General features: G+C 36.5%; 1 protein-coding gene across 1 annotated transcript in view; it reads right to left on the bottom strand.

The window, feature by feature from the left end:
• Positions 1-12981, bottom strand: part of TYR (tyrosinase) — a 103332-nt gene that overhangs the window by 54539 nt on the left and 35812 nt on the right. The window contains exon 3 of the mRNA XM_015064084.3: positions 2606-2753. Coding sequence (XP_014919570.1) covers positions 2606-2753 — 148 coding nt within the window. The remainder of the gene's footprint in view (positions 1-2605; positions 2754-12981) is intronic.

Genomic DNA, 12981 nt, shown 5'->3' with positions numbered 1-12981 from the left:
ATGGTGCTTTTTCTTCCCTCTCCCTCTCCAGAATCTTCATCAGTTTAGCTCTGTGGGCTGAATGAGAAACTACTTTGCCATTTTCTTCTTCTTCTTCTTCTTCTTCTTCTTCTTCTTCTTCTTCTTCTTCTTCTTTCTTCTTCTTCTTCCTCTTCCTCTTCTTCTTATTATTATTTGAGAGGGGTGGGGCAGACGGAGAGAGAAAGAGAATCCACGCTGTCAGCACAGAGTCTGACACGGGGCTTGACCTCACAATCCTGGGATCATGACCTGAGCTAAAATCAAGAGTCAGACACTCAACCAACTGAGACACTCAGGTGCCCCTATTTGCTTATTATTTTTAAGTTATTTTAATAACTATACAGATATCTAATAGTAAGGATTAGCAGAGAATTCTAAGAGGACAGAAAATTTTAAATTTTAATTTTCAGGGTGGCAAAATGGCCTAAAAGCCATATATCTGCATAATGGCCTTATCTATGTTAAGCAAACATGCCTTCAGACACTGAATTCAATTATAGTATTTTCTATAAATACAGATATAAGCAAGCTAGCCACAGATCAACTGTTTTTTAACTGTTTTCTCGTATATAAATGTAGAATTCTGTGGTTTGTCAGGGGTCAGCAAACTTTTTCTGTAAAGGGCCAGAAACTAAATATTTTCCATTTTGTGGGCCATATGGCCTCAGTCACAACTACTCAATTCTGTCCTTGTAGCATGAAAGAAGCCATAGACAATATAAATGAATGATGTGGCTGTGTTCCGGTAAATCCTTAAATACAAATAAGGCAGGAGACAGATTTGGCCTATAATCCATAGTTTGCTGATATCTTGCCTAGGGCATCAATGTGTCTAGGAAATCTAGAATTCTTTAACTTCATGGGGCACTAAAGATCAAAAAATGCCCAAAATTCACAAGGACAATATGATATAAAAATGACTTCATAAAAAGAGTTCAATATATCTTTTCTGATAAGATGTTTTTCTAAGTGTTCTTCTTCCTTCTTTCTATATGGGTATAGGTAGTTATGATATATTGATATCAAAATTTTGGTGCTTATACACTTACTTAAAAACTGATTTCAGATAAAACTTGACTGGGGATATTACTTAATTCCTATAATATTAGAGTAGTCACGAAGGCAATAAAAAATATGCCTAATAATCTTCCAGGCCAGTGGTCATTTTTAAAAAATGTTTTCTTTATTTTTGAGAGAGAGAGAGAGAGACAGAGTATAAGCAGAGAAGGGCAGAGAGAGAGGGAGACACAGAATCCAAAGCAGGCCCCAGCCTCTGAGCTGTCAGCACAGAGCCTGATGTGGGGCTCCAACCCATGTACCATAAGATCATGACCTGAGCCTAAGTGGGAAGCTTAACTGACTGAGGTGTGCAGGCACCCATAGTGGTCACTTTTTAAACTGTTATTATGTCCATACTCCTGGGAAAATGAGTGGGTTAGAAATGGTGATAATATAGCAAAACATCTAATTTTCAGTTTCAGTTTCTTTAAGACAGGAAAAATGGAACTTGTTATATTTAACAAAGAGAAGGAAAGTATTACCTTAATGGCAGGTATAAATCTGTGCCCTTTACTCATTGGCTGTTGTGAGAAAATTACCTGAGAGAGGACCAAAAAAAAAAAAAAAAAAGAGAGTCCTATATTCATCTGTCATGGTTCAGTGCTTTATTTCCTCCTCTCTTCTTGAAGAATTCCAGAAACAGAAAGCTGACCTTCCTCTATGTACTTCCTCTTCTGCTATCATCACCTGTGATTAAATCTAAAATCTTTATGGATAAGGTATTGCACATGTAATGGAAAAGGGTTAATAAGGGTGCAAAAGGCTCCAGGAGAATTAAATCACATTAAAGAAGATGGGTGAGCCATAGTGCATCATGTCTGGAGAATTAATCATATAATGCTCAGACCAAGGTTGAGATCAAAAACTATCTGTTTCTATGTGAGGGTCTGAGGTTGGAAAAGAAGAAATAACAATAATACCGCCAGAGAGAAAAATATATATATATATTGAAGAGAAATGTAGCATATTTGTGTCCTGCCCAGATGGCCTTAGATCCCTTGTGCCAGCCTTGTGTGCCCACCTCTCTGCTTTTACATGCTTTCCTCCTAACCAGAGGACCGTGGAACCTTCAGAAGACTGCCCTTGGGTACTGGAGCCATATAGCCTGTCTGGAATGGACTAGTGCCTGGGACCTTTACAACTGCTACCTCAGGGAAACCTGTAACCAATGACTATTTGATATGGTAATGCAAAAACTTAGTTTTCTTGTGTTAAGGCAGGACAAGTTGGGGTGTGCTTTACACTATCAAAATCTGGCTGAGTCTGGGATTTCAACTGACATTATACTCTCATTTGGCTTTTTTCCCCTTCTTATCCTGCTTTACCCACACCCTTACTGGTTTCTCTTTAATAAAACACTTAAATGAAAACATTTGCATCCAACTCCTTACGTTAGGGTCTTTATGTGTGAGAATCTGATCTGAGACAACAAAGTACCATAATTTCTTAGCTTTTATATAATAGCTAAAGTCCTACTACATTTAATACCAATAAGCACATAATTTGTGAAAAAGTGTCAACCAACCTGTCAACAAATGCATGGTGAAGAAGAAAAATGGGATCATTGGCAGATCCCTGTACCTGAGACATCGTTCCATTCATATAGATGTGCAAGGCATTGTGCATGCTGCTTTGAGAGGCATCTGCTATCCCAGTAAGTGGACTAGCAAATCCTGTTGGTAAAAAGAAAATTGAAAAGAAAAAATGAGTTGGCCCTGGTAGTTGAAAATCTCAGTGATTATCTCATTTAGTTTACAACTACATTTGAGAGCTTAATTCAAAGTAATAAAATTCATGCTGTAGTAGGATTCTTTACATTTAATAAATCTTGGTGGAATTTAAGGGCATTAATCTGGGGACAGTGGACTGATTAACCAGATGGACTAGGTGGAGCCAGTTGTATGTCCTCCTGATGCTTCTGCCTATTATTTCTCCTCTGGATACTGAAAAGTAGTAAGAACTTTTTATAATAATCAGCATGGTCACTTTCATTTAGAGAAGATCTTTCCAGCCTGTTTTGTGTCTCATTGCTTTCCAGTTCTGGAGGTTACTTTTAATTTTGGTTTCTGGTTCCAGAGGAAACATGAAATGTGTGACCTTCTGCATCACAGTATGGGGGACATCATCAGGTCATCATGTGCTAGATTTTGCAAACTACCCATTTCAAAGTCGATCAAGACTCCATTAAATGGTTCCCTTCATTGCATCAGCAATACTAACAGTGGGAATATAATAAGGATGAGAGATATTATTTTCAGAATATTAACTGTGCTAAATGCTTTTGGCAGCATATGTCCGCCAACCTTTATAGCAACTCTGCCAATTACAAATTATTTTCCCCATTGGAAAGAAGAGAAAACTGAGCCTCAGTGAAGTTGAATTTTCCTAGGCTACACAGGCACTGGAAGAGTTGGGATTTTAACCTATATCAGTTAAGATATAGATCTTCTAGATCTGAGCTCTTGTTATTTTGTGTTCTCTCTCCTACAGCACCTGGGAAGAGCAAGAGTAAGATATTTTAGAGTCCATGCAGACAAAACATAAAACATAAATAAAACTCAGATTCAGAACCATACAAAGAAGTTAATTTATCAAAGTTAAATTGTAAAATAGCAACCTATTTGGGGCAATATGGCTAAGGGCATATTATTAAATTTCAGAATTTGGAAATATCAAACAAACAGAAACTGTCATATGATGATGATGATGATGGTGGTGGTGGTGGTAAAGGTAGATACACACAGTGGAGGCACTATGATTTGGGCAGGGGAGTTCTAGCTAATTTTGTGCATCTAGGTTTATTTTCTTGTCAAACTCTTCATTTTTTAAAGTTTATTTATTTATTTTGAGGGAGGGAGAGAGAGAGAGAGAAAAAAAAAACACGAGCAGGGAGGGACAGAAAGAGAGAGAGAATACCAAGCAGGCTCTGCACTGCCAGCTCAGAGCCCAAGGAGGGACTCAAACTCACGAACCACAAGATCATGACCTGAGTGGAAATCAAGTCAGACGCTTAACTAATGAACCACCCAGGTGCCCAAACCTCTTCATTTTTAAAGGTGCAACCTTTGACTTTCACATTCACTGCTTTTTGCTCTTCCACCACTGTGGCTCACAGTATTTCTGCCCCTCAGTTTGTGACTTTTTTCTTTTCTTTTGAGCTTTTTGTACTCATTCTCAGAGACCATCCTGAGCCCTGCACTCACTGGAAGCTTAGCCTAAGAACATACACTTCCATCCCCTCTTGTCTGTGAAACTTTTATGATTATATACATTTTGTGTGTGTGTGTGTGTGTGTGTGTGTGTGTGTGTGTGTCCCTTACTATATGCAGGGATTTTTCTAAGAGCTTGACATGACAAATTTCTTATACTCTTCAGAGTGATCCTACAAATTAGGTATCTTTATCATCTCCATTACATAAACTTGAAAAAAAAGGGGCTTAGAGAAGTAAAGTAACTTGTCTACAGTTAAAAAATAAATAAGAGCAATTAAAGTTGGGACACAAGCTTGTTTTATTCTAGAGCTTAGGCTCTTGAATGTATCTTATGTAGCAATAAATTACATATCATGGAGGACAAACTTCTGTAGATCAATAGTCTTTAAGCTATTATCCTTGAGAAGCACCAAATGAAAGTTTTAAAAACACATTTTATATATGCTCTCACATATTTTTAAGTAGATTCCAGATTATTTTAATCATAATTGTAAATACTTTCAGAGGTTATAACTTCAGAGATATTGCAAATAGCACAAATTTAAAACTAAAAAATTAGTACCACTTTTTAAAAATACATCCATCTTATTCACTATCATCCATGTCAAAAATACCTAAACAAACTCCATTATCACCTGAAAATTTGAGGTTTTCTTTTTTGACTTCATATCATATTTTTGTTCTACTTTCCCTTAGAAACATACTAAATGTTATATAAGTTATGCTTGATTTAAAGAAAAAACTTTTTTGCAATTAAAATAGGTATACAATTAAACTTGTCTTTAAAAATTTCATGTAAGCATTAATCTAAAATGGGTTAAGGGGCGCCTGGGTGGCTCAGTCGGTTAAGCAGCCGACTTCGGCTCAGGTCATGATCTCGCGGTCCGTGAGTTCGAGCCCTGCGTTGGGCTCTGTGCTGACAGCTCAGAGCCTGGAGCCTGTTTCAGATTCTGTGTCTCCCTCTCTCTGACCCTCCCTCGTTTATGCTCTGTCTCTCTCTGTCTCAAAAATAAATAAACATTTAAAAAAAATAAAAATAAATAAAATAAAATGGGTTAATTTATCATTAAACATTTTAGCCATAGCAACCTATCAAAATCACATAAATATATTAAACTGCTTTATAAAATATTAAATATAAAAAAGTAAAATTTTAGTGAAAGTTTATTTCTTAATAATATTGGTGAAAGATCATTAATTAAAAATTAATTCAGCTATCCATGGATTAATACCCCAAAGGATAAAGCTTAGCATACATTCTATTCTAAATTTCAGAAACTAAATGTAGGTCCTGAGAAAATTTTGTTCTCAAAAATAACTACATGGAAACAAAAGAGGTTTTAGAGTAATTTCACTTAATTATTTTAACTCTATTTTAGTTATATGCCAAAAATGACACACTAATCCATCATCAAATAATCTGATCCATCAGCTGTAACTCAACCAAGAATTCTTTCATGAAAGCAATCTTATAAATTATGAATTTATTTACAAATCACTCAACTTGCAAGACATTTGCTACCTAGTCATTAAAGTCATGCCCTTTAGCAACACTGGCACCAATATTTTGAATTTTCTATCTGTTTGACACCCTGTAGGTTTTTACCCCTTCTGATAATGTGTTCTGTTGAGTATGGATTCAGGATGTGTGAGAAGAAGGTTTTTCTTGTGAAAAGTAGGAAAAAGGATTGTATATGGGGCAGAGGTAAAGGAGAACCTTCGGGAGCCTTTCCATTTAAGATTGATTTTAGAACAATGTTCTTGGGAGGAGGACCTGGAAATAAATTTGCTTAACACTCTCTGTAACATGTACCCTGTAGAAAGTCTTAGTGAACCTGCAGTAGTGTGTCTATCCCGTTTGAATATACTGCTATAGAGAAAAGATTGTTAGAATTATGCAAACCCAGCTTTAAATTCTATATTTCTTACCAAAAGTATGACCTTTGTCAAGTTAAAATTTTTTTGAGACTCAGTTTCTTCATTGGTAAGACAGGGAATAATTAATGCCTATCTGGATTCTAATGAGGAATAATTCTGTAGCAGGTGTGAAGCTTCTAGTATAGAATCTGGCACAAATGAATGCTTCCTGAGTAGTACCTGTCACTTCTATCAGTTCATTGCATTTGAACAATGGGTGGTCATCATGAGAGGACTGGCCAAGAATATGGGGGTACTCCCCCTGCAGGAAAGTCTCTTTTGCCACAACTCCCCACCATCAGGACCCATCCCAGCACCCGACACCTCTCCCCTTCCTAAACTCCTTTGCTCTACAGAAACCTGACTGCTGCTTGCCTTTATCCAACATTAGAGTGATCTTAGAAAGTAGGATTGAGCCCAGCATCCCCCTACACTGCCATCTTCCTCACAATGAATGGATAAAGAAATTGTGGTTTATATACACAGTAGAATACTACTTGGCAATAAGAAAGAATGAAATATGGCCTTTTGTAGCAACATGGATGGAACTGGAAAGAGTTATGCTAAGTGAATTAAGTCATACAGAGAAAGACAGATACCATATGTTTTCACTCTTATGTGGATCCTGAGAAACTTAACAGAAGACCATGGGGGAGGGGAAGGAAAAAAAAGTTAGAGAGGGAGGGAGGCAAACCATAAGAGACTCTTAAAAACAGAATAAACTGAGGGTTGGTCAGGAATGAGAGGGAGGGAAGGGTGGGTGATGGGCATTGAGGAGGGCACCTGTTGGAAGGAGCACTGGGTGTTGTATGGAAACCAATTTGACAATAAATTTCATATTAAAAAAAAAGAAAATAGGATTGCCATTCTAACAGTGTTCTCAGTGAGGCTTGTGTTTCTTTACTTGCTTCTTTGGCTAATTTTCCAGATACTGAATCTGGGAAAGCCTCCAAAGTTATTCAGAAAGGACATCTGAATAAGAAGCATATGGAATTTGTCAGAATATTGTGATACATGCTCAGAAATAGTTCAAAGATAAAGACTGAGCAAATATCTGACCTCCTGTGGCAGGTACTCGATTATTAATATAGATCATCTTACTATATTAACTCTTAAATGAACTGTGTATATCTTGTCTCTTGAAATAGACTAGAAATGCCTTATACATAGGAACCAAATCTTTTGCTGTGATTTTCCACAAAGACAGAGACTCTCACATCTTGGTATTTAAAAGAAAACCAGATATAAAATATGTTTCAATCCTTCACATACCATTCTATAGAGATTGGGAATAAGAAACATACATTTCTCTCCATAAAATCTTAAGGGACCATCAGAAAGCTCTACTCTGCTGCTTGTTAAGAGACAAAACAGAGAAAAATGTCATGGATGTGAATACTATGAAATTTTGAATAAATGATTTTCTATTTTACTTCTTCACACAATTCATTATTTTTTCAGTAAATCACTTTGGAAAAATAAGAAAGGATTATACCAATATCAATAGATTCTCTTGCTGAGATTTTAATTCTCTTTTGGAAGAGCAAGTCAAAGAGGAAATTCTAGGCATCAAATAATAACAATTTATACTTGAAGCTTTTGAAATATCTTTTACATAGGTGATCTCATTTGAACCCCAGGGTGACCTGTTATTATAAATAACATCATTGTCCCAATTTACAGATGAGAAATCAAGTTTATAAAAGTTACACATCTATTAGTTAACACACCTACATTCAAGCTAGTAATTGAGGGAATCAAGGAATCGAATATAGCTCTTCAAACCTGTGGGGTTTTTTTCCTCTACACTGCGGTTGGGTTGTATCTGTGCTGACTTGATACACCTTGGAAGCCTCTTTTTACTGTGGACTACAAAATGAATTTATGAGCTTGCTGTTTCCATCTACTAAGAGCAAGGTGCAGGATGTGTCACTGTTTCACTCTTGTCCAAGGATCCCCCATGATGGGAAGTCTAATAAGTCAGCAGGGACCTTGTTAGCAGTCACAGATGCCAAAATGGCTCAAAGTTCTTTGTGAAGGGCAGTGATGGTTGCCCAAATTACTCTGTGTTAAGCCTTCAAAACTGCGTGTTGTGTTCCTACGGGAAATTAATAAACACAGTTTCTGGCTGATCATAACAGTACGAAACTTCAGCTTGTCAATCCATGATTTTTCTCTTTTGTTTCCTCCTCAAAAGTACTCTGGAGACTTTTTCTGTTTGTTTGTTTGTTTGTTTTTTTACTGAAGCCTATCTCTGACCCCTGGAGATTCAGATTTAATTGGTATAGAGTGGGGGCTCAGGCACTTGGAATTTTAAAACACCCAAGTGATTCTAATGAGCAACCAGGGTTGAAATTCACTGGTTTAGGCTAAATTGCTTTCCATCCTCTAAACTTGAGCTCACAATTTAAAAACTTTACCTCTGAATATATTATTCTCTTGACTTGAAATTTTCTCCTCCTATATCCTGACAGTCCAAAAATGCTTCTGCCTTTGAAATCCTACACCACACACTTCTGACTTAAAATATTTTCATGCTGATAACTTCTTCAACACGCACGCTTGAAAATGACGTTTAAAAAAGTCTAGCAATTACTATGTGGCAGGCACTGGATGGACATTTTTACATGTATCTAATTTAATTCTGATGCTTCTTTCTAGGAACCTGGGTTATAGATGTTACACTTTATCATGTCTGGTAGATTTTGATATGTGAGAAAGTACGTAGTTAAATCTTCAGAACAGAGTACCTTTATTTGATTTAATTTCATGTTAAGTGCATCTCAAATCTGTTTTAATATTTCTTAGAGTTTCAGTGATATAATCGGGGAAAAGAAAGCAGAACGATAGAAAAATGTACATTAGGGCATGTGAAGATTGAAGCGACATGACTGTTATGCCCCCCTGGCTATATTTCCCCTAATTACTCTCCTAATATGCAACTTAATTCAGGATCTATAAAGTGCATAGCCTCACGAGGTTACACACAATGATGTTAGGGGGTAGTAATTGATGGCTGAGTACTTTTAAAAGGCTTATAATTTAAATTACTTGTAGCAGAAATATAATATTGCAGATCAAAAAAAGATCTTGGCTCTAAGCAAGTCCCTAGATACAATGGAAGCATTAACTTTCAATCCAATTTCAGGCTTTCTCAAATAAAGTACTAGCTCTACAGCCATAAATGTAATTAATTAGCATTTATGTTTATTAGAAAATACTTTTAATTCCTCCAACAGTGAATGCAGCAATGTAACATATAATTATTAGATGATAGTTAAGTTCACAAATGCTTGACAATTTCTGTGGTTCTCCAAAATACAGTCCCAGAGCCAGCAGCATCACCTATAAATTTGTCAGAAATGCAAATCCTCTAGCCATACCAGAGAACTATTGAATCAGAAAGTCAGTGGGTTTCACCATTTGTGCCAAAACAAGCCTTTCAGGTAATTCTAATGCACACCAAAGTTTGAGAACCACTGCTCTAATTATTTGCATCGTTTGCACAAAGACAATGGTGGATACTTAGTCATAGTCATCTCCATAAACTCAATAAAGTAGAGCAGGAGAATTATTTCATGTGTCATCACTTTAAATTGTTTGTTACTTTAAATATCAGACTAATTTCTCCTGTTAGGAACCTCAGTGTGTGTGTGTGTGTGTGTGTGTGTGTGTGTGTGTTTTACGTGTACATGAACATATGTAATCATTTTCTTTACATACATGTTACAAATATGCAGCATATATATAATTCATACCATCCAGTGATTTTTTTCAGCATTTCTCAGATCTTACCTCTACTTTATGAACACATCCATAGAATGATCTTACACATCAATTGTCCATTTATTCATTTAAAATTTGTCTGAAACTTATTTTAAGGTAAAATTTTACAATGGCTTTCTATATTCTAGGTCTATATCCTATATCCTGGAAAGACTCAGGAATAGTGAACTACACAGCAGAGCCATTTAGTTCGCTGAATTATACAAACTGAAACAAAGAACTTTATAGACAAGGTGTTATTCAAGCTGTATTCTTGTCCCTGTTCTTCACTTATGACTGAATTGGTAGTGCTTGGTGCATTTGGTGTATTTCCTTGGGTGTGCTAAAACTTTGTTAGTATATTAATGCTAATGCTAACCAGTTTTGAAGCAAAGCTAGGGGAACCAACCATCCTAGTCCCTATTTGCCCCAGGTTGTTCTTGGTTTAGCACTGAAAAGCCTGTGTCATATGTAGGACCAGCTTCATAAGCATGCAGCTGAGTGTTCCCCGCCCAAAGCTGCCTGTACTTGGTTTAATGCTCTGCTGTTGCTATCTTGAAATTCTTAATATTTTTTGAACAAGGTATTCCATATTTACATTTTACATTGGGCTTTGCAAGTTATATAGCTAATCCTTGTCCTGGATGTGACGAGGACCCCATAATCCTAGGCAAACAGAGATGGTTAGTCACCCTGCTAAAGTTCTATATAACATTCTGTCATGACAGGCTTCATTTGATAGTGCAATTCTATAAAATACAAGTCAAGTGATTTAAATGTGTCCTTTTTCTTATTAATGCTTTGCTTTTTAATTAGGCAAGATCATTTAATGGTATTTTCATATGCAGGTTACTAATTCCCTATATATCTATAATTTTCTGTAATGAATATTTTAACATATTTGTGTTACATTTTATAGTTTGCAAAACACTTCCAGGCACATATTCTCATATATCATTCCCAGTAGTGTGCTAGCAAAGATTAATAGACAGATCTTGGAGGTGAAATGGGGCACGGGGGCAGAATACGCTGTTTTGTAGCATCTGTCAATTTTCATGGTGTAAATATTCTGATGATTGTTAGTTTCAAGGTACCAACTTGATGTCTTTGAGTAAGAATGGAGAAAAAAAATGCTGTCAGCTCTCATAGCTGGTAAGAGCTCCAACATGTTACTGGATGTTCCTCAAATAAGGGAGATAGAATAGGGGTCACCATACTTATAGTGCAAATGCAGAGGTTGTGGAATCTGGATGAGATTAAAGTTCACATGTTTTTTGACTGGCTAATGCCAAAACTATCTCTTTAATTTTCTCATTCCAAATCCCGTGTTCTTCCCCTTATACCATTCTGTCTTTCTTATCACTCATATCTATAAATTTGTGTATAATAATTATTGCAACAAATGCACGGGAGCATACATATGCCATGGATGAAAAAGTTTAACATCAAATAAAGTTAGTTTTAGGGAAGAAAACTTAATAAAGATTCTACTTATATTAAATTAGGGGTAATTTTGAGATGCCTGGTTGGCTTAGTCAGTTAAGCATCTGACTTCAGCTCAGGTCATTATCTCATGGTTGGTGTGTTTGAGTCCTGCATCAGCCCTCTACTGTCAGCACAGAGTCTGCTTCAGATCCTCTGTCTCCCTTTCACTCTGCCCCCCACCCTGTTCGCACTCTCTCACTCTTTTTCAAAAATAAATGAAACATTAAAAAAAATAAAACAAAACTAAGGGTAATTTTTTTTTTTAAATTGAAGGGTAGTTGACACAATGCTATATCAGGTTCAGGTGTTCAACATGGTGATTCCACAGCTCTACATTATGCTATTCGCACAAGTGGAACTACCATCTGTCACCATACAACACTATTACAGTATTTTTGACTATATTGTCTATGCTGTACCAAGGGTATTTTTAAGATGCCTTTGATTAAAATCATTTGAAAATGTGTTCGAGGTTTTCACGGGTTTGCATTTTCAAACTTCAATTTCAAGGAGAGGCTTGTGCTTGCATAAGATGAAATGTCATCTTCACAATTTAATTATAAATGGAAATATTCGTATATTTTTTAAAAAAATTAATGCTTATTTTTGAGAGAGAGAGAAAGCATGAACAGGGGAGAGGCAGAAAGAGAGCGGGAGAGAGAGACAGACAGAATCTGAAGTAGGCTGCAGGCTCTGAGCTGTCAGCACAGAGCCCGACGTGGGGCTTGAACTCATGAACTGCAAGATAATGACCTGAGCCAAAGTAGGACGCTCAACCGACTGAGCCACCCAGGTGCTCTTGATTCATATATTTTATTTGCATTTGTTACTGCTTAGTTACCACTTGGCCACAAAGAGTTTTACAATTACAACACTTTCAACTTCTGTGTGGTAGGCACTAGGCTAAATGTTTCCTTATGTTCTTATGGAATTTAATCCTCTTAGTAACTCTGTAAATAGCATCATTAAGCCAACTTTCAGGTGGTGAAACTAAGGCACAATAAGAATCCGTGGTTTATCCAAAATCATTCAACTGATAAGTGGCAGAGCCAGGATTTGGGCTATCTACCAGATTTCAAAGGTCTGCTCCTAATCATTTTGTTATGCGTTTTTAGTTGATATAGAGCTATCAGTTGTACTAAAATATAAAATCTCTGAGAGGACAGTACATCTCTTCTAGTTCCAGCAGCACCCTTGTTTCCCTTAATTCTTTTCAATGAAAAAGCTGAGGCATCTGATCCAGCCCAGTTTTCCATAATATTCTCTTTCAGGGTAAAGAAGCTTCTATACTGGTGATTCCTACTCTCCCTCTTTTCTTGGATGAGTACCTTACAAGCTTCCTTCAAATGGTTTACAGTTAGCTGGATCAATCAAATCCCTGCCATAAAACACAGTGAAAGCTGGGATTCTGGTAATGCCATCAATATATAAGGCCAGATGTTCACCTCCTTAAGCCCAATATTTGTTTCTGTCAAATTGAATTCTCTTAATGAATTTCAGAAGTCTGTAGAAGGGTTTAACT

Source organism: Acinonyx jubatus, chromosome D1 (assembly GCF_027475565.1).
Source record: "Acinonyx jubatus isolate Ajub_Pintada_27869175 chromosome D1, VMU_Ajub_asm_v1.0, whole genome shotgun sequence".
Lineage (NCBI taxonomy): Eukaryota > Metazoa > Chordata > Mammalia > Carnivora > Felidae > Acinonyx > Acinonyx jubatus.
The sequence above is the reverse complement of the archived record's forward strand: the minus strand, read 5'-3'. Positions and strand labels throughout refer to the sequence as shown.